This window comes from Anoplopoma fimbria, chromosome 1, assembly GCF_027596085.1.
Source record: "Anoplopoma fimbria isolate UVic2021 breed Golden Eagle Sablefish chromosome 1, Afim_UVic_2022, whole genome shotgun sequence".
Taxonomy (NCBI): Eukaryota; Metazoa; Chordata; class Actinopteri; order Perciformes; family Anoplopomatidae; genus Anoplopoma; species Anoplopoma fimbria.
In genome coordinates this window covers 15,803,712-15,825,998 of record NC_072449.1, presented here as the reverse complement: position 1 = coordinate 15,825,998, position 22,287 = coordinate 15,803,712, and the positions used below count along the sequence as shown (strand labels likewise).

The following is a 22,287-nucleotide window of genomic DNA, read 5'->3' as shown; positions in this document are numbered from 1 at the left end:
GGGCGTCTGTTGATATTTCAATCCCAAAACAAGATGTAAGTATTTCTTTAACTAGCAGCCCCTCAAATCTGTATCAAACAATAAAGTTGCTGTTCACTTATTGTATTTGCCCAGTCAGTCTACCTCATGTGGTACCTATAATTCTGCATGCATTTTTTGTTATTATGAAAGTAACAAAGGTGGCAGTGATGGAGAGCGTGGATTAGGGAGGTTAAGACTGTGGGGAGGTTTGATCCCGGGCCAGCCAGGGCACATGTCTTTCCAAAGGCAGGGCTCTTATAAGCATTAAACCATCAAAATGTTAGCAAGGGTGGGTTATTTGGGAAGGAAAACCACACCATTGAGTCCTTTCTGTTGGCACGGACAGATTGAAATCATCACATGAATGTTGTGTTGGAGGAAACTGTGTGGCGAAGATAATTAGAAAGCCCTGACTATTTTTTTGCTTGGCCTACAGCAGCTTTACTAGAATGCAACAGGAAAAAAGAAAGAATTTCTCACACAGACGTCATGCTGCATGTCCTGCGTTAAATATTACAATCTAGTTTAATAATCTCAAAGCGTTGGTTGTCTTTGCTCTAGATCTGTACAAATGTGTACAACTTTTTTGGAACACTGCACGTAAATTACATTTCATCATTGTATTTGGTCCAATCACTGCCGTCGCTGACATGCTCAAATAAAAATCCTAAACCCTCCTCAACCTCCCATTTCCAGCTATCCAAAACATGTGCTCAATACATGTTGATTGGATATTTACTGGGTCCAGGGCCCATCCTGCAGACACTGTTTTCCAAAACCGTCACCATCAATTAACTAGTCAGCATAAATGTTTATGTTATGCTTGCTGTAACCCGAATATTGGCAGCCTGATTTCCTCCTGCAGCTGATTGCTGGTTTGGTCGGAGAAGAGGTCGTGCTTAGAAGGATGGCCAATAAATAAAGTCCTTGTGGATCCACGTTAACCAGCACCAAAGTACTAAAATAGGTTATTAGAAACAGCCTGTTTCAGCTGTATTCATGTGTACATCTGTGACCTTAAATGTACCCCAATCGTACAAACTGATTGAAAACCTGCAGTTGCCTCTTCTTTGCTTACCAGGCAAATGCCCATTTTAATGGGAAAGCCTGTTTGACCGTTAACTCAGTGGTTTTATGGCTTAAAGGGTAACTGTGGTCATTATCCTCTCAGTGTGATGGTCATTAGTCTGTCAATTCCAACACGTTGTCTGCTCACCACTGCTATTCACACTCAACCGTGAAAGTAAACAAGAGGGGGCAGAGTGTGCTGGTGGCTCGAGCTGATAATGTGCTGATGCAGCTCCTTACCTCACCTTTATTTATCTCTCTGCTTTCCTAACTCTTCTTCTCTGTTTCTACTGTTAAATTGAATTGCGTTAATTAATTGACTTGATAAAGCGTGTAAATCCTGGATAAAGTATAACTGATAATTTAGCTTGATTTGGTTCTCCCTTTTCTCTATTTCTTGTTTCCATTGATTCACTGCTTTTTTTTGTGCGCCCACACACTCAAACACACACACACACACACACACACACCACACCACACCCCTGATAACCATCAGCTCAGGGGCACAATCTATTGTTTCAGCTCAGTGCTAATTACTTCAGGTCTTGACCCCCGTTCCACCCAAAGAGCAGCATAGGGGGGGATGGTGCATATGCGCATGTGTGTGTGAGCACAGAGAAGTGTGTGTGTGTGTGTGTGATGGGGGTTGGGGGTGGCGAGGTCATTGCTGCTGCCAATCAATTGTCACACCGGGTTCGCCTAAACATCACAGTATAATCCAGGAGGGAGAACGCAGCAGCACAATGAGAGCAGCCAACCAGACTGCTGCTGATGTTTTCATGTTTTAAGCATTGATGTGAGGTTCTAATCATTTTTCTTGTCTTGTCTGCTTCCAATTCCTTCTGTGTTTGTTCTTCGTGTTTATCTGTCTTGTGTCTTTGGCCAGAAGAAGATAGATGGGTTTTATCTATGAAAAGACACACATTTCAGGTCCAGTCGCACTTTCTCATTGTGTTAGTGTGCAAGAGTATGTCCGTGTGTTTGTGGACCACACGTGGAATTTCAAAACCAAATTATTTTGGCCAAAATTCAGTTGTTTAAAAAAAGGCTCAAAACTTCAGTAACTTATACTGATGTGCAGCTGTACTCAGGACATGCAGAAATAGCTAAATTTGAGATTACTCACTCAGTCTCTGGATGCATGTAAATTAAGATAAATATATTAAAGTAAATAAAATACAGCATCACTTTCTTTAAAGTCTGAAATTGAATCTAATTTGAATCTTCTATGAATTAATACTCTGGGCAAAATGACATTAGAATATGGTATTTGTGGTATTTGAAAAGGTCTGTGGAGCTCTGAAGTTGAGTTTGATAACACCTGACAGCCTCAGAATTGTAAATCCCTTACAAATCAAGTAGTCCTCTGGAAATATTTGCAACAAACCCAAGTCCACTTTTACAACACAGAAAAGCCAAAACAACACTCTTCACTGCTGGTTTCATGCTGTAAAAGAGAAGTCTTCTACCAGGGTGCCACGAGCAAACAAAACCTGTCCAGAATGTGCATTCATTGCAATGCAAAACAGATTTCCAATGCTTCAGCATCACTTAATGCCCTACTTTCAATTACAATGTCACGAGCATTTAGAGCTGACAGGCCCTTTAGAGAGGGAGAGTGGAACCTGTGGTGAAGTTCCAGACTGGCTTAAAAGACTATTAGGGACTTTAAATATAAAACAAAAACACACTCGCACTGAAAAATCTACTTTTCAGATGCTTATTTTCAACCAAAAAAAAAATACGGCCAATAAAAACATATGTAAGCCACATCTGCCAGTATAAATACAGGTTCTGGATATTGTCAGAATTAGTTGGGGGATGCTTGCTTGATTTTCTTTTTCAGGAGGAGAGGAGAAGAGGGAACACAGTGAGGAAAGGCCAGAAGAGGATGAAAGAAGAACAAGAAGACATGAGAAGAGAAAAGGCTGGAGGAGAGGAGAGGAGAGGAGAGGAGAGAAGGGGGAGAAGGGGATAGGGGATGACACGAGGCTCTTCTATTTTCCTCTTGGATCCCGCCCTCCTGGTCAGGGGTTGGACGGGGAAACCCAACTCCCGCGCACGGATTGGTCGGCTCTCCTCTGGACGGGCAAAACAGTCTCTCCTCACAGACACAATAAAGTTTAGAGCTGGGCGCTTGCAGGCAGTAGGCGCAAAAACCCCAGACCGCTGTATCTGTGCGCTGCGCTGCTCCACACGGAGTTATTGACGGGCAACGACGCAACAAGGACTACGGGATTTATCACAATTTGGGGGATTCTTTTTTTTTTTTTTTTTTTTTTTTTTTTTTTTTTTTTTTGGAAACTGCAGATGCGGACGTTATTTGAAAACTGAAAACACCTTTGATTTGCGCACAGATCCCACAATGATTCACTGCTGCTTTCGGGATGTTTTAGTCTACTGAATGGCTCGTACTTGGATACGATAGCCTCCATAACGCACGGACTACACGCGCTCCAGTCCGGCTGGACTACAGCCTGAACACGCGTTGCGGTCTCCTGGGCGACATATAACTTAAACTTAAGAGGGTTAGAGGAGGATATTAATAACTGTGGTGCCAACAATTCACAGAGGAGGAGCAGAGAGGAGCAGAGAGGAGCAGCCCGGTGACCATGCCCGGGATGATGGGGTCGTTCAGCGGCGCAGCACTGCTCGTCCTGTCCGGGCTGGTCGCTCCGCTCTGCCTGGTGCAGGGGTTCGGCGAGGAGGTGGAGGAAATGACCTGCGACCCGATCCGGATCAGCATGTGCCAGGGTCTCGGTTACAATGTTACCAAGATGCCCAATCTGGTCGGCAACGTGCTGCAGTCGGACGCGGAGCTGCAGCTGACCACGTTCACTCCGCTCATACAGTACGGCTGCTCCAGCCAACTCAAGGTACACTGATGGGAGGGATGCATGCTAGACTGTGTTAGACTAGAATAGACAGCACACACATTTAGGAACACTGATCCTGGACTGAAAAAAGGCATGGCTCTGTCGACATAGTCTGCTATATTTGTGTGTGTGTGTGTGTGTGTGTGTGTGTGTGTGTGGAGAGAGAGAGTAGAGAGAGGGAGGAACAGTGTGGTCCCAGAGCACATGACAGGGAGCTACCAGCAACAGTGAACTGTTCAGACTGATGGTGCCAGTGATAATGAGGAGCATAATAAAAGGTTGGACCCCAGTGAGTTAAAATAAGTGGAGGGGGTCCCGGCCCGCCTGCCTCCCTTCCTTCCCTCCTGTTGTGCCAGGCTGTCATGCTAATTTCAATGAAAATGCCCCCTTCTGTCTGTTGACATTCTGAGTTCATGCCCCACACAGCTGAGTCTTCGGTGCTATGGGCCCATACTGTACTGTCTTCTTGCTAACAATGGTGCCCTCAGTGCCTTTAGACAAATGCTGCTTGTTTGCCTGATGCACCATGCGAGGAAAAAAAATTTGATTGGTCGTCATCCTCGTCTGGAAGATTTCTTTTTTTTTTTTAAATCCTGTAATTTGCCAGACTAGACACACGGCAGAGATCAAATTGACGATGAATGGAGTCCCCTTTTTTTTAGGAATTAGGAATCTAGTCATTTGGAGTTGCGTCACACATGTACAGACACATTATCATTCCTAGACATCCGAATATGTAAACAAACATTTCCCCTGATGCTACTTTGTGTCACTACAATAAGTTGGTGGCAATTGTCCTGTCTGGAGATTTGTGTGTGATAGGGAATACTTCTTTAATTATTCTTTTACCATTTCTGTGATCTTTTGAGCGTAAAAGTGTTTGGGAATAGACGTGAAATTATATTTTTTCCATGCTTAATTGATACCGTGCTTAAGAGACACGTGTGTGTGTGTGTGTGACAGCCAGACAGAGCAAGGAGCAACTGCAGCATAAAACCAAACTGTCTTCCTCCAGCTGAAAATTGTAATGTAAGATTAGCCAACCCCAACCCCGACCCCCCTCACTCACACACTGAAGATTTGGGAAAGGGAAACCGTATCCCCTAACATTTGCTCTAATGGGAGGCTTCCTGACAAGTAACCGGAGCAGCTTTTAGCAGTGAAGTGACAACACTCAGGTTACCAACGGTCGGGGGAAACACCCAGAATGTGTTACATTACTGTCGCTGGTGTAATTTACTGTGAGAAATATCTCTTATGGTATTAATATCTACTGCTGTTATGAACTCTTTGTGAATTTGAATCATGTACAATCACACAAACACAAAACATCGACTCCCTCTCACACACGGGGGCAACTTTGTTAGTCTGTTTACTCGAACTGCAAATCGCTCAGGACAACTCCAATATGCGTGGTTCAGTTTGGGAACATAGAATCTCTATTTGTGTTGAGAAACTTAATACGTTGTTCAGATCGGCCAGTCTGCTCTATTTGCAGAGATAAAGCTGCTACAACCCAGATACTGATCGCAGAACAGTGTAACAAATTAAGTTTGAAGGAAGTTCCCTCTAACTCAGATAACTGAGTTTGACTTACAAACTTCCCTGCTGTCGGTTACACACCAAGGAGTTATTGTGTCATGGTTTAGACTCTTAATCAAAAGCAAGTATGTTTGTTTTTGCAAATCTGGAAGCACAAAAAGTAACTCACTGATTCTATATCTTTAATTGGTTCATTTACTTAGCAAATCAATTCTCACAGAATAAGAATTGCATAATGTTTCTGTGTGTATTTATTTCCCAACCTTGACACCATTCTTGGATTCAGGTTTCATTTGGGCTCTGTTCAAGGGCTGATTTCAAGCTGGGATTTCTCCATCACTGGATCTAGACCGCAAGTCCAAAACATTTTGTTCCCATTATAGCCGGTTAAAAATGTTGGTATTTCTGAAATGAAAATGGGAGCAAACCCCCCCTCCCCCCACCGAATCTAACACATTTTTAAATCAGCCTGTCCAAGATCCTGGAGCGTGTGTTTGTTTCCTTTACTTGAAGGAAGCAGAGTAAGATGAGCTTTCTGCTTCTGTGTATTCTCATATCGTGAGCCCAGCACAATTTTACACTCCGGCTTCAACCAAATCTACTGTAAAGGCATGAAATCACCTAAAATTGCAACCTTTTGTAACCCCAGAGTACTTGCTCCCTCACATCACTACCACCTCAAAGAGTCATACGTGACTTAAGACTGCTCACTATCTTTATAACTCGGACTTAGATATCTATTTCAAAACCATTGCCATGGGACAGAGAAAACTGAGCCTTGGATTAGGGGGGATTATGGAGCATTACATGGCACATGCCCTTAGTGTTGTCAAGTCCACAGATTGTTTTTAAAGATGTAGAGTTGTGTGTGTGTGTTTGTTTGTGCGTCACCTTGGAGCAGGTTGGAGTTGGCCTTGGTGTCTTGACTCAAGTTGAGGGGTTTCATATTAGAAGTGAAAATAGAAACCCACCACTAGAAGAGATGATGCAATGTGTTGAAAGCAAAGGCAGAGAGAATGCAACAGTGGTGTGTGGTTTATATGCAAATAGATGGAGGATCCACATGTGGGAATAGAAGGTGTAGCCATCTACCAGCTGTAATCCTGTTGTAATATATAGAAAGAGTGGCCCACAGGGTACTGACAGCAATGTTTCCACTTCTCAAACAATAAATTCACAACTGACATGATTTTCCTTCTGCTTCACAGTATGCTTTATCTTCACTGGAACAAAGCTTACAATGCAGTGCACTGAAATATGACATATTGGATAACTGTTGCACCCTTTACTGCACTTTCACTTTGTTTCTCTTTCTTCACTCATAGAAAACTAGCTCTTATTTGAAAATATGCACACATAACATATTTGCATTAGTCTAAACTAATTTAATGACATTTTTCTACAGTCGCTTTTTACTGTGTGCTGTGAAATGTCACTGAAGAATCCATGTTGCAGATTTTTGTAAAAAATTCAAACAAAGCTAAATGTTCAACTTGTGATCTTTTATCTCCGTTTTTCTACAGTTCTTCCTGTGCTCAGTCTATGTGCCAATGTGCACCGACAAGGTTCCCATCCCCATCGGTCCGTGTGGTAGCATGTGTCTGTCCGTCAAGAAGAAATGCCTCCCGGTGCTCCATGAGTTTGGCTTCATTTGGCCTGAGGTGAGTCACATAATCCGAAGAAACGCCCTGCACGTATTAAAAAGTACCAGGATGCGGATGATTGATGTGGGAAATCGGATGTATGAAACCAAATGCTCTCTTTAAAAAGGACAATTTTTTGTGTGTAAATGAGCACAACATGTATCACAGTCGTAATGTGAAACCAAAACGCCATTTCCCATCATGCTCCAGGTGCTCAACTGCAGCCTCTTCCCACCTCAAAACGACCACAACCACATGTGCATGGAAGGCCCCGGGGACGAGGAGCCGCCCTACCAGACCGTCCGCCATCCTCCCCACCAGGAGGACTGTCAGGCACTGGGATCTGCACCTGAGCAGTACACCTGGTTAAAACAGACTGAGAGCTGTACTCTACAGTGTGGCTATGACAGCGGACTCTACCGACGAGGGGCCAAAGTCTTCACGGACGCCTGGATGGCGGTGTGGGCTGTGCTGTGCTTCCTGTCGACCACTCTGACGGTCCTGACCTTTCTGTTGGATTCACAGCGCTTCTCCTATCCGGAAAGACCCATCATCTTCCTATCTATGTGCTGTAATCTGTACAGCGTGGCCTACCTGGTAAGTGGGAGTATGAGTATTACATTTACCTATTGAGGTAATTTGTTAGGAGAGAAGGAATAAAAAAAATAATCTAAAAAAAACAGTGACATGAAAACAATACATCACATGTTAGAGGATAGTAGTTAATAAAGGATATACTATTTTGTGAATATTTGTTATGATGAAAAAAGTTCCTTAATCATGTTGTTTTCTTTTATCCTTAAATACACAGGTTTAATCACTTACTATTTATCTAAATGATCAAAAAAAGTCAATATTTTTAGTCTGATTGTAATGAGAATGGCTGAATGAGAATTTGTTGACTTCTTTTTATGAAATAAATTTCTTTACGCTGACACTTTCCTTCCTGCAGGTACGCTTGACTCTGGGGAGGGAGCGTGTTTCCTGTGACCTAGATGCCACCGCAGTACCAATCCTAGTACAAGAAGGGTTAAAGAGCACCGGCTGTGCCATCGTCTTCCTCCTGCTCTACTTCTTCGGCATGGCTTCCTCCCTCTGGTTAGTACAACAAACACACACACACACACACACACACACACTAACACTCACACACACCTTTTATCGTATCAATCTTCCAGGTCTTTGTCCCATTGTCATCAGCTGTCGTGAATGGACTTCGGTGGAACAATTTGAACACCAGACTTGCATCCTGTTTTCTTTAAAGGCCAACTATCCTGTCTCATAACCTCTGTACTAGATGGATTCATTTCCACATACAATGGCAGCCTTTGTAAAAAAAAAAAAAAAAAAAAAAAAAAAAAAAACTTTTTGAGTGTGTGCTGCAATACAGATGCTGTCACAGCTCTTTTTCTTCCTTTTCACTTTGCCCTGGTTTTCCTGTTTGTCTTCACTCTTTCCTTTTGGAAGAGCAGCAGACGGCAAAGCCCAAGGACTACAACATGATAACAACCCTCTGTTATGTAACTAGTCATGATGATCTAATTCAATCAAGGGATTTTTTTTGTGGAAAAGTCATAAAGGGGGTTAAGTTGTTGAGCAATGCAGTAGAGTAGCCCAATTTTGCTTTAGTGTCCTGTTACAGCAAACATGATTGTTATCCACTACCAATATGAATGGCAGTTCAGAAAGACAAACTGTTTATTGTACATATGAGCAGTGTTTTTGGCTCTTCTCTCACTCTTCTCTTTCTCTCTTCGTCTTTCAGGTGGGTGATCCTGACCCTCACTTGGTTCTTGGCTGCTGGACTGAAGTGGGGCCATGAGGCTATAGAAATGCACAGCTCCTACTTCCACATAGCAGCCTGGGCCATCCCGGCCGTTAAAACCATCGTCATCCTCATAATGCGACTGGTGGATGCAGACGACTTAACTGGACTCTGCTACGTTGGCAACCAGCAGCAGGAGGCCCTTACAGGCTTTGTGGTGGCACCTCTGGCCACATACCTTCTAATAGGTAAAAATAACATCATCAATCAGTTTTGTGCGTGGGAATCGACCCATTCCTTGTAAAAAAAAAAAAGACTTAATCATTGGTTATTTTAATGCATAATGCAACTGTCATTGTGTTTTCTCTCTCTGGTGGTCCTTATATGACTGTTATTTCCCTTTTCTGAACTTCAGGCACTCTGTTCATCTGTGCTGGCCTAGTGGCTCTTTTCAAGATCCGCTCCAATCTGCAGAAGGACGGTGCCAAAACAGACAAGCTTGAGCGTTTAATGGTGAAGATCGGCGTGTTCTCCGTTCTCTACACTGTCCCAGCGTCCACCGTCATTGGCTGTTACCTCTACCAGCTCTCTCACTGGGGGGAGTTCAGGGCCAGCACGCGGGACTCATATGTGGCATCAGAGATGCTCCGAATCTTCATGTCACTGCTCGTAGGCATTACATCGGGCATGTGGATCTGGTCTGCAAAAACCCTACACACCTGGCAGCGCTGCACTGCCCGCCTGCTCAGGGATAGCAGGGCGAGCCGGGGGGGCAAGAGGGCACCGGGCGAGGGCTGGATCAAGCCGGGGAAAGGCAACGAGACGGTGGTGTGAGGAGGAGGAAGAGAGAGCGAGAGAGAGAACAGACAGGAATGGACTTCTACCTGCTTCACTTACAGAAACTCACTCTGCCAAACTAAAGACGGAGAGGACAAAAACGTGATGAGAGGGAGTAGCAGGAGATTCTCAAGGAAGCCGCTGGATGTAATGGCATCACAAAAACTCGCTGAGAGTCTGCAAGCATGCCTCACCCCCTCTAACTGCCTCTAACGGGGGTTAAGGAGGAGAGAAGTGGAGGATTGGGGTCGGACATAAGTAGCAACAGTAGCCTCTCTACCTCTGTTAGACTTTCTTTGCCCAGAGAGATAGAGAAAGCGACTAATGAAGGAGATAGAGAGATCGAAAGGGCAGAACAGAAGCATCAATATGCAGACCAGACACACCAATAAGCTGTGTAGCACCACGTCTACCTCTCTGCCTCTCTTTTCTCCAGAGCCTTGAGCAGAAGAGACTGAACCTGCTGGATACAGTAACCCTCATACCGTTGTGTCTTTTTAGGGTCATTTGAAATTTTTTAATTTACACTGGAGGGTCCTGGTGCAGATATTATACAGGTGAAGGTTGACATTTCCCAAAAGCATCTGACAACTTGAGCTCCTGTGTTTTTTTGTTTTTTTTATTTCCACACAGGAGAATTCAAATGAAATACCAGACCAAAAGTAATTCAAATCGGATGATAAAACATATTAAATATGGCCTTAAATCTGTGATGCGTTTACATTTGAACGACAATATTATACATTTTTGTAAATTATTACTTTTTGTACAATATATAAAAGAGCAGGTGATTTTATTGCTCAGAATTTTTTGGGGAAACCAGCTCTAAGCTGTAATAATGCACTATAATTGTATACAATATGTGAAGTGTCTGTATTTGTCACAAGTGCATTACCAGGGATGGCCGTGACGAGAGCCTTTAACAGTTCGGTCAGTTTTCATTATAAACGCTGCAGAAAAAATAACTAACGTGGTTAAATCCACAATATCTCTTCCAAAAAACATTGCGAGGGCAGGAGCAGACAAAGAAAAATAAGGTGAGATTATTTGTTTAGTGTGTGTTGTACATTTAGGTAAAGTCTGTGGTTGCTATAAAGTCATACCGCAATGGATCCTGGGAGAACCCCAGCTGTGCCTTTTATTGGCCCATAAATGTAGAAGCGGTAAGGCATCTGGGAAATGTAGGCCTGTGTGTTTAACTCCGCAGTCTATGAAAAGCTCAGCTAACTTCCAATCATGTGTGCAGTCTTTGTGGGAAACCCTGTACTGCATGTGTTCTTGAGTTACCATGAAATCCAGGAAATTAAATTAATTCCCTCCCCTCTCTTTCCAAACATCGGACCAGAGGCACGTTAAAGAATTAGAGGTTATTTAGACAATCACTTGCCAAAGGACACATTACGAAATAACAAAGAGCCGTCACAGGCACATATAGCAGGTAGTTCCCACAAATCTCATCCACCAGCAGATATGATCATGACCACAATACAACCAAGAATAAGCCCATAACTGCAAAATTGTGTTTTCTTTCTGTCTGATTGTACTCAACTCTTAGTTTCTTTTAAAAAACCTTTCAGTTCAATAAGGACATCACAGAAGCACAAGGAGAATGACACTTTTAATTAGTGTCTGTCTGTCGGACGCTCTCATTGGTCCACTGCCGGCCTGTTTCTCTTTAACCTCGCCTACTACATCATGGCTCGTTTCCCAGACAATCAAGTCGTCCCTGCAAAAGATTACATTTCAGAATTTCATGGATGATGGAGACAAGCTTTCTACTCGTTGTCTTTAGTGGGGCATCGATTGATAATAGGCATCTCCCAACATTTCAATCCTGCATTTCCCCTCTATTACTGCTTATAGAGTGTACTATAAGCTGTAATTACAATACTTTTTTCCTGGTCTTACTGCTGCACTTACCAAATTCTGCAACTGCTCCTGTGCACCGTATATTTGCCTGACAATCTATCTTTGCAAAGCGCTTGCGTTTCAGTGAGTCTTTGAATGTATACTATGCGGGGTGTGTGTCACGTTACACCTTCTACTTTAAGTAGGCTGTTTAAATGTATAAGGGCTTAAATGACTTGGAGCTTTGCCCCGTGTGTCAGTTGAAACCAGATAGTGCCTCAGATCGCCCGTCACAGGTATTTTTAACATAATGTTTAGAATGGGACAGAAAATAACTTTAAAGTATGGGCTGCCTTTTTCCCCAAAACCTAAATGTAACAGCACCCTTATTGCATTCAAAGATACTTTTGGTGTTTTTTGGGCAAAAACCTAGAACCCTGAAATCCAGTGTTTCTCAAACAAGCATCCATGGCCCACATATTAAATTTCCAAAGTCAAACAAACATTACATTGAGTTAAAGTGAATTAAATTAACGTCTGACCACCTCCCCTCTCAACTAATGCAGTTTCCCTCTAAAACAGTCTCAATGTTTTGGCTGTCTCCTGTGGTATGCTCACGCAGAGCTTCAGGTGACATTTCCAAGCAATCACTGAACATTTGGGCCTTAAAACTTGCTGAATGTGTGCCATGGCCTAATGAAGATTGAGAAGCACTGGTTATATACAGGCTAGTTAACGATTTTTGCCCAGATATGCATCAATGTCAGGGTCAGTTCACCTACCCTGATCTTAGCTTTTAAGGTCTAGACTGTTCGTCTGTGTAGAAAACTCAATGTCTTGATGATGTCATCAATGTATTATAAAGAAATTGCTAATTTATCATTGTAAAAAAAAAGTGACAAAAAAATGTAAAACTTGTTTGTTATTTAAAAAAGCTTTTGTATCAGAAGAATATGATGAATAAAAACTCTTTGGTTTCCAATATGTGGGATGCATTTTTGTGTTTGAACTTCAATAAGCACAATAGAAATAGGGCAGCAATTAATTATGTTTTTTATTAGTAATTAATCTACAGATTTTCTTCCCCGTAATTTTCTTTTGTTTCAAAATGACTTTTAATGTCTTGTTTTGTCCGTCCAATAATTCAAAACCAAAAGATATGACTTTAGCGTCACAATGCTAACATTTGTTTGGTATCTTTGCTTGTAAAATGATTAATATATTATCAAAATAGATGCTGATTAACTCTCTGTCAACTGACTAATCAACTAATTTCTTAAGCTTTTAATATAATTAACATCCGGTGTCATAGATTCAGAGCAGGCATCAAACATAAGAAGGTTAATGAGTAATCCTGCTTCAGTATGTCATAGACAACTGTATGCCTTCTAAAATTCAAATTCATTAATTAATACTAAGTTCATTTCTGGGTCCCGTTGCATCTGAAACTACTTTCCTCTCAGTTGTTTTCACTTAATGGGTTGAACAATGCTGCCACCTTTTGTCTGCTAAGATAAATTAAGTGTTGGTGCTTCATCAGGAGGTGACTAACTCCACACGTCTATACAGCAGCAACTTTGTTTTGATTTCTCTTGCATTTCTTTTTAACAGATACTTTGGGTCAGGATGAGAAATGCTCCATAACCGCTAAATTTGTTTTGAATGTGCAGTGGAAACACGGTGATTATACTGTGTAAACATCACTGTACCATCGATCACATCTAATCAGATATGAACTTACAACCTCCCCAACACACGCATACACACACACACACACACACACACACACACACACACACACACACACACACACACACACACACACACACACACACACACACACACACACACACACACACACACACACACACACACACACACACACACACACACACACACACACACACACACAAGCTCCCCTACAGTACACACAGAAACACACGCACACCTCCTCTCACTTCAAAATTAGCTGTAATTCGTTTTTTCCAATTACAGATAATGCATGCAAGACTGTAATTTACCAGTACAGGGGTAAAATTGCATCTGGAGAAACTGATGAATTCTGGGCATGCATGTGGGCGAGAAAGAGAAAGAGAGAGAGAGGCCAAATATCTAAGTCTGCAGCTCAGATTGCCTTCCTGTAATTTACTGTGAGGGAATTGAGTGTTTGTTTAAGGACACACTGAAAAGCATGAGGGAAAGGGAAAGTGACAGCATTTACTGCTCTATTGTTTCCAGATGTGGCTCTACTAACACACACACACGCACACGCACACACACACACACACACACACGCACACAGTACATGCAGTACATGCAGTACATGCACAAGCAAGCATGTTCACAAACTGACACATTCACACAAATACATCGGCAGAGAGAGAGGTGGAGTTAAAGGAATTCAGTGCACTGAAATTCATACCCTAAATGGTGGTTTCTGCGTACAGGAGTGTGTATGTGCATCTCTGTGTGTGTGTCTGTGTGTGTCAAGGCACATAGCTAAATGCCACAGGTCATTTTATCACAAGGCTTCTCACTCTAGGCAGCAGTATCCTCTTTTCTGTGGTTATTTACAGATTCAGTAACTTGTGACACTTACAAATCTTTAACACCCACTCACCCTAAATGCTGATTAGCAATAAAAAGAGAAATACAGCTCAATCTTAAATTCTTGCCATCAAATCACAGATTTCCCAATAAAACCTCGGGATTTCCACTCTTGCAGTGACACTCGGACACAACCAGTTCCTTCTAAAAACACAGACGCACGCACACATGCACACTCAGTAACACACACTTTGATCCACTCTGGTAACCAACAGCATATTAGTTTTCCTGTTTTTTAAGAAGCTGAAATGTGAAAGGACCCTATTGAAATTCCTTGGACTAATATTCCTGGGAATGTATTTTCAGCGTTCGGCTCCCTTGTGTGCGCGTGTGTGTGTGTGCGTTTGTGTGTGTGCATTTGTGTGTGTGTGTGTGTGTGTGTTTGTGGGAGAAAGAGATCAGAATACAAAAGTATGAGAGAAGAGTGGGTAATATGCTGAAGTATGGACGGAGAAACAGATACAATCAAGGCAAAGAAAAGAAGAGAAAGAAAAAGAAAATATGGTGAGGAAATTAGAAAGAGAAGCAAATTGAGAGAGATTGTGTGTGAGGAAGAGGGAAAGTGAAATCTGTCATCCTCCAACAGCAAACAGTGCAGCTGTTCCCTCTCAGCAATGTTGAAATCGTTTTCCCATTCTGCTCAGCGTCTACTCTGTATGAATAGTTCAGAGTAACTGCCAACCACTAGGGATTCTGGGTGACGTAGTCGTCTTGGCCCGAGAGCCAATTTGGTCCAAGAAGGATTTGTAAATCCCAGTTTTGCGGCCAAACAAGCTAAGGAGTTGAGACTGAAAACCAGAAACGCAGCCAAGAGAGGGATTGGGGAATTATTCACCATTAAGCTGAAACAGAGAGCTCTTTGTACTTGACCGGGGTGTAAAGAACTGGATTTATTTCATGGCAGGCATATGTACTGTATATCATTTTAATGTCAAGGAAAAATATGTAATCTTTTCTACCTCTACTGCACATTAAGTATTATGTTTTGATTAGAAAGAACAATATTTGCACATGATTTGACCAGTCAGGTAGTTCTCTGGTTTTACATAGACGTTTATCTGCATGCTTTTAATGTTTGTTGGACTGTGGTGTATGTGATGTATCAAAGTAGATTTCCACCATTTATATTCCTCACATAAGTCATAATATTTCTGAAACTTTCAGTCCCAACAACATTGGACTGAACCTCATAAAACCTGCACTTCACATGAAAAATGTATGTTAATATGTGACCTGTGCTCCTTTTATCATAGTTACACCACAATATAACAGTGCCCTTTGTTACCACTAGATGTCCCTCTTTGTCCAGACAACACCATTATGTTCCCATTCATCCTAGGTTTATGTCTCAGCCTCTCAGGAGTGTGATAATAAATTACATCAAAATATTCAAAAGATTAATGAAAACCAGTTACTACAGGGCTTATCAATACTCCAGTAGCACAGGGATCCGTTTTATATCGGGTTCGGAACGCATCCCTTCCTCTCGCCAGAGCCAGTGTTCATTCTGGGCTGCTAAGGAAACATGTCGGTGCAAGTTGGCGGGCTTTTTCTAAGCTAACGAAAACACATTTATTCTTAGTTTAAGATGATTATACACTGATTAAAACATAATAATGAAGATTGTATTGCTTTGCTGCCAATTAATCACCTAAATGTTACACACTGTTCCCTTAAGTACAATTTTGAGGTACTTTACAGAAGTACTTTTCTGTGATACTACTTTAAAATTCTACTTCAGATTTTTTTTAACAACCTTTCTCCCCGTACTCATCAGTTGTTGCTGCTTCTTATTAATTATATAAAATGTTCTTCTCTGCACAGAGATTTATTGAAAGAACAGCTGTTTTGAATTACCCTGGCTTATTAGACCTCGAGTCAAGTCTAAGATGCATGGAGCAATGCAGATTATTATGAACAGTAACGTCGCCATAATCTACGTACTAATATGAATGATACAACTGTAAATTGTCCTGCCCAACCAGCTACAACAGAACCAACAGAAGGGTGAGGGAAAGGTCATTCACATACATCTGTAACCTTTCATTCCAAACGGGTACATTTCCAAACAAAATGAAAATAGCTAAAGTCATACCTTTGTACAAATCTGGAAACAAACACCACTTCACAAATTACAGACCGGTCTCGTTACTGCCACAATTCTCCAAAATTCTTGAAAAACTATTCAATAATCGACTGGACAATTTCATAGATAAACACAAACTGCTCACTGATAATCAATACGGATTCAGAGCAAATAGATCTACATCAATGGCCTTATTAGAATCAGTTGAAGAAATCACAAATTCTATGGACAAAAAACAACAATCAATAGGGATATTCCTAGATCTAAAAAAAGCATTTGACACAATAAATCATGACATATTAATAAAAAAACTGGAACGTTACGGCATCAGGGTATAGTGGGCAACTGGGTGAGGAGTTATTTGAGTGACAGATATCAATTTGTGACACTTGGTGATTGTTCCTCTGCGTGTTTGGACATTGCTTGCGGTGTCCCACAGGGGTCAGTGTTGGGCCCAAAATTGTTTATTCTTTACATAAATGATATATGTAATGTATCGAATGTGTTGAAGCTTGTTCTGTTTGCTGACGATACAAATATATTTTTTTCAGGTGATGATTTATATCAATTAGTAGAGGCGATCAATTTTGAAATTAGTAAATTAAAATTATGGTTAGATAATAATAAATTATCGTTAAACTTGAGCAAAACAAAATTTATGTTATTTGGAAACGGCAGAACAAATGAACAAATAAAGATACAGATTAATGGCTTAGACATTGAACGAGTTAGTCAAATAAAATTCCTTGGGGTAACAATTGATGAGAAATTAAACTGGAAATCTCACGTAAAACATATACACTCGAAGTTGTCAAGAAGTATTGCAGTATTATATAAAGCTAAACAGGTTCTGGATCATAAGTCGTTACAAATCCTCTATTGTTCACTGGTTTCACCTTATTTAAGTTACTGTGTAGAGGTTTGGGGCAATAATTACAAAAGTACATTACATTCACTTTTTATTCTGCAGAAAAGAGCAATACGGACCATTTTCAATGTTGGGTATAGGGATCATTCAAACTCATTATTCATGCAGTCAAAAATACTCAAATTACCAGATCTGGTTGAATTTCAAACAGCACAGTTAATGTTTAAAGCAAAAAATAACAAACTACCGGCAAATATTCAAAAAATGTTCACGCAAAGAGAAGGGAGTTATTTTTTACGGGGATTGTTTAATTTTAAAATGAAAAAGGTGCGTACAACCAGAAAAAGTTTTTGTATTTCTGTCTGTGGAGTAAAATTGTGGAATGGGTTAAAAGAAGAGCTCAAACAATGTCCTAACATAAAACTATTCAAAACAAGGTCAAAGGAAATGATTCTCACAGGGTACAAGGATGAAGGTGTTTGATTCTCTTTGGGTGTTAATTGTTTAGTTATTTAGTTTGTTATTTATTCTTTATTTTTTTGTATTTATTTTCTTTCTGAATGAAAAATATTGTTTGGATACAAAAACTTATCAATAGTGAGATAATATCTATATATTTTCATGAATGTTTTTATTTTTGTTTATTTTGTTAATTTATTTGTTAATTTTTTTTTATTTTTTTTTTGACAAATGTGTAAGAAATTATAGTATATATCTGATATGACCATATAAGTTACACATTTTATTTAAAAAAAAAAAAAAAAAAAGATAAAAAGGAAAAAAAAAAAAAAAATAATAATAATAATAATAATATATATGTTTGGATACGTTACGGAATAGTATGTATATATATATATATATATATATATATATATATATATATATATATATATATATTTATTAATAAATGAAAATGTTAATAATTATTATGACTAAGGAATGTTAATTTCAATGAATTACGGAGAAGGGATGGGATTAAATAAGTGTAAACTTCTTCCCACCCCTTTTCGAACATGTTACAATTATCAAGTATTTATCATTTATGTATCGAATTATGCTTTCTATTTTGTTTAACATCAATAATTTGTGTATGATATATATTTTTTGTTTTCTTTTACATGTTCGAAATAAATTTAAATCAAATCAAATCAAAAATCAAAATCATGCACAGTTTGTACACACCCACATAGTCCTAAGAAGAGGTGTAATTAGGTAAAACACTGGGGGTGGACAATGGGTGTGCAGGGGCTTTAAGTTTTTAATACAAAAAAATATATAATAACTAATATAAAATAATATGCATTAATCTATCTCATAAGGTACATAAAGCGCACCCAGGGGTGAAATTCATAGGCTGTACTGTTGGAGGTGAAGCAGATGTGTTACAACGAATACATGTGGTACCATGTGGGAGGAAGGCTGAGTTATTCCATGTTATTTCAGCAGGACATTTGTCAACTTTAGAAATGTCAACCGGTCAATACAGCCGCTTCATCTCTCTCCGCCTCACTCACACAGATAGAGAGATTGAGAGAGGAGATTGCTGGTGGGGGGAAGGGAGGGGGAGGGCGAAAAGTGGTTATGGAGAAAAGTCAGAGAAGAAGATGGAGGGAAGAGCAGATCCATTCCATTGTTTTCCTCAATCAGAAAGCCAGTTTGGCAAGGCAAATGACTGGAAATGACTCATACAAACAATAATCTATCTCCAAGAGCCCGTCTCGGCTTGTTTCCTGATAGTTTCTTTCCTCTGAGTATGTGCTTAGAGAGAGAGAGCAGAAATAGAATGAACAGAAAAGACCTGCTGCTGGTAGGTCAGTTTGTTGATGCTCACATCTGCCCGCCATCAACCTAACCCTATACTGTCATGAATTGGTGTAAATGTATGGTGGATTTACAACAGCTTCTTACGTTATTTCATAAAAACTGTAAGATACAGTTAAATATTGATCCTTTGCATGAAAATTAACATGTAATGCTGTTAATGCCATAGCGGCAGATATCTGTAATTTATGTGTTGTGGCATCCCGCCCCTGAAGCCTCGGCCTGAACGGTCCCGTGGGACCGTGAAGGACGGGGTGTACCACCCCCACCCACCAGCCGGCGACGGAGAGCACCGGGTCCTTCCCCCAATCAGCGGGATGGGGGACACCTGGCGGCTGGGAGGAGGAAGGCCCGGAGCCACTATAAGAGAGGCAGAGACACGCATGGACGGGAGAGGCAGAGACACGCATGGACTGCAGAGGCTTGAGGCTCACGGAGACCCAAGCGTACCCTTGTCCTGTCTGATAATTGAAATAAACGCCGAAGTCGGCTTAAACCAACCATTGCCACGTGTTTTCTCTGAATCCCGGCGCATTCTTCATTCCCGGATACCACATATGGTGGAGAATGCGGGCACCTTGAGCGTTCCCACTACTACTACCCCACCATGCCGAACCCGGACGGAGCCGCGGCGTTGGCTGCCCAGCAACACCAGCGGGAGACCACCGAGAGCCTCGCCCTGCTCCGCGAAGCTGTTCTGCGACTGACTCAGCACGCCGTCCGCGCTGCGCCGACCGCCGCCCGACCAGCCGCCTCACGAAGCTGGGACCGGAAGACGACGTGGAGGCTTACCTCGAGGTCTTCGAGCGGACCGCACAGAGGGAAGGCTGGCCAGAGGAGCAGTGGGCGCACATAGTGGCGCCGTTCCTCACCGGACCCGCCCAGCAGGCGAGCCAGGACCTGCCGGCGGACGTCGCCCGCCAGTATCCGGCGCTCAAACAGGCCATACTGGCCTACTATGGCCACAACCTCGCGGCGCGCGCAACGCGCGCAGGATTGGCGGTTTGACGCGCAGGGAGCTGTGCGCACCCAGATCGCCCAGCACAGCCGGCTGGTGAAGCGGTGGCTGACAGCGGGAGAGGGCCCCAGCCCGATCGACCGGGTGATTATTGACCACACCCTGCGGCGACTCCCGCCGGACGCCCGCCGCGTGCTGGCCCACCATCATCCTGCCACCGTGGACGACCTGGTCCTTCAGCTGGAGAACTGGCAGGTGGCCCAGCTCCTGGACGCCAGACCCGCCCCAGCCCCACGGCGCGCCGAGACCCGCCAAGCCCCGAGGGGACCCCCATCGGCAACCCGGCTCCCGGCGTCACCCCACTGAGCGGAGTACCGGAGAACCGGGAGGTGCGGCGCTGCTTTGGGTGCGGCCAGCCCGGCCACATCGCTCGCTATTGCCCGAGGGGACGTGATGTGTCGATGCCGTCAGCGTGGCTCGCGGACCCGGGGCGGACCACACGTGCATGTTGGCGACCTGCTGGGCACGCAGGGCGTGTGGCAACGCCTCGGGTAGTCCGACCATCCCGGAAAACGCGGGTGATGAACCAGGACACGCAGGCCCTCTTGGACACCGGCAGTGCGGTTACCCTCCTTCGCCCCGACCTGGCGGGCGGGAAGGCAGGGGACCCGATGGAGGTGGCCTGCGTCCACGGGGACACCGACATACCCCACGTGCCACGTGGTAGTCCGCACCACACACGGTGTATTCACGATCCGGGCGGGGATTGTCCCCCACCTACCGGTCCCCGTGTTAATCGGGAGGGACTGCCCGATTTTCCACCGGTTGTGGGACCCGACGCGGGAGCTACGGAGCTGGAGAGGCCCTCCCCGCAGAGGGGCGCGGGGGTTCGGCAGGCCTACGGGGCCACCCGGCGTCCATCGTCCCCGGGAGAGCTGACGGCGGAGGACGAGGGATCTGAGGGGAACGGGCCTTCCCCACCGGGGACCCCGGCGCGCACGGCGAGAGGACCCGTCCGGAGCGAGACACCGGAACCTACCCCCGACACCCCGGAGACCCTCACAGCCTCCGAGCAACCAGACCCACCGGAAGACCCGGAGAGCTCCCCCTTACTGAGTTCTCGGACTTCTTACCAGAGGGGGAAGGCTCGTCCCGACCCGGCCAGTTCGCCACCGCTCAGCTCCAGGATGAGGCCCTCAAGCACGCCTGGAGCCACGTCCTGGTTCATGACGGGCAGGCCCGAGACTCGGTGAGTCACACACCACACCCGCACTTCAGCACCAGGGGGGGTCTGTTGTATCGAGTAGCCTCCGGGGAGGGGGGAGTGAGGGAACAGCTAGTGGTGCCCCGTTCCTACGTCAGTAAAGTGCTTTTTATGGCCCACACCCACCTCCTGGGGGCCCACCTGGGCATGGACAAGACCCGGGAGCGGGTCCTAGCCAGGTTCTATTGGCCGGGGTTAAGCGGGATGTTGAGCGCCACTGCCAGGGGTGCCCCGAGTGCCAGCGGGTAGCCCCCGGGCCACCGCTAGACACCCCCTCATTCCCATGCCCATCATTGAGACCCCCTTCGAGCGTTTGGCCTTAGACATCGTGGGCCCCCTTCCCAAGACCAGCCGGGGCCACCGCTATATCCTGGTGCTAGTTGACTACGCCACCCGGTACCCCGAGGCCCTTCCCCTGCGCGCCGCCACCGCCAAGGCAGTCGCCCGTGAACTTATGCTCCTCTTCAGCCGGGTGGGGATAGCGAAGGAGGTGCTCACCGATCAGGGGTCGTGCTTCATGTCACGGGTGATGAAGGAGGTCCTCAGGCTCCTGCAGGTGAAGCAGCTCCGGACCTCGGTGTACCACCCCCAGACGGACGGCCTGGTCGAGCGTTTCAACAAGACCCTAAAGCAGATGCTCAAGAAGGCCATGCAAGCCGACGGGAAGAACTGGGACCAACTACTACCCCACGTACTGTTCGCAGTACGGGAGGTCCCCAGGCGTCCACCGGGTTCTCCCCTTCGAGCTGCTGTACGGGCGGAGGCCCCGCGGGATCCTGGACATCGCGAAGGAGGCCTGGGAGAGCCAGCCGTCCCCCCACCGCACCACCGTGGACCACGTGGAGCAGGTGCGTGACCGCATGGCCCGGGTGTGGCCCATCGTCCGGGGGCACCTCCAGCAAGCGCAGCAGGCCCAGGCGAGGGTCTATAATCGAGGAGCCCAGCTGAGGACCTTTCAGCCAGGGGAACTGGTCCTGGTCCTGGTCCCCACGGCGGAGTGCCGGTTCCTGGCCAAGTGGCAGGGACCCTACGAGGTGGTGGAACGCGTGGGCGAGGTGAACTACCGGGTCCGCCAGCCAGGGA

At 44.2% G+C, this 22,287-nt stretch overlaps 1 protein-coding gene across 1 annotated transcript; it reads left to right on the top strand.

Annotated features, from left to right (window-relative positions):
- Window positions 1-3,401: 3,401 nt before the first annotated feature.
- fzd4 (frizzled class receptor 4) lies at window positions 3,402-12,562 on the top strand. Its single transcript, XM_054613647.1, has 6 exons — window positions 3,402-3,965; window positions 7,031-7,168; window positions 7,361-7,747; window positions 8,103-8,248; window positions 8,916-9,163; window positions 9,331-12,562. The coding sequence occupies exons 1-6, from the start codon at window positions 3,702-3,704 to the stop codon at window positions 9,747-9,749; spliced, it is 1,602 nt and encodes a 533-aa protein (XP_054469622.1). The 5' UTR covers window positions 3,402-3,701; the 3' UTR covers window positions 9,750-12,562.
- Window positions 12,563-22,287: the final 9,725 nt, after the last annotated feature.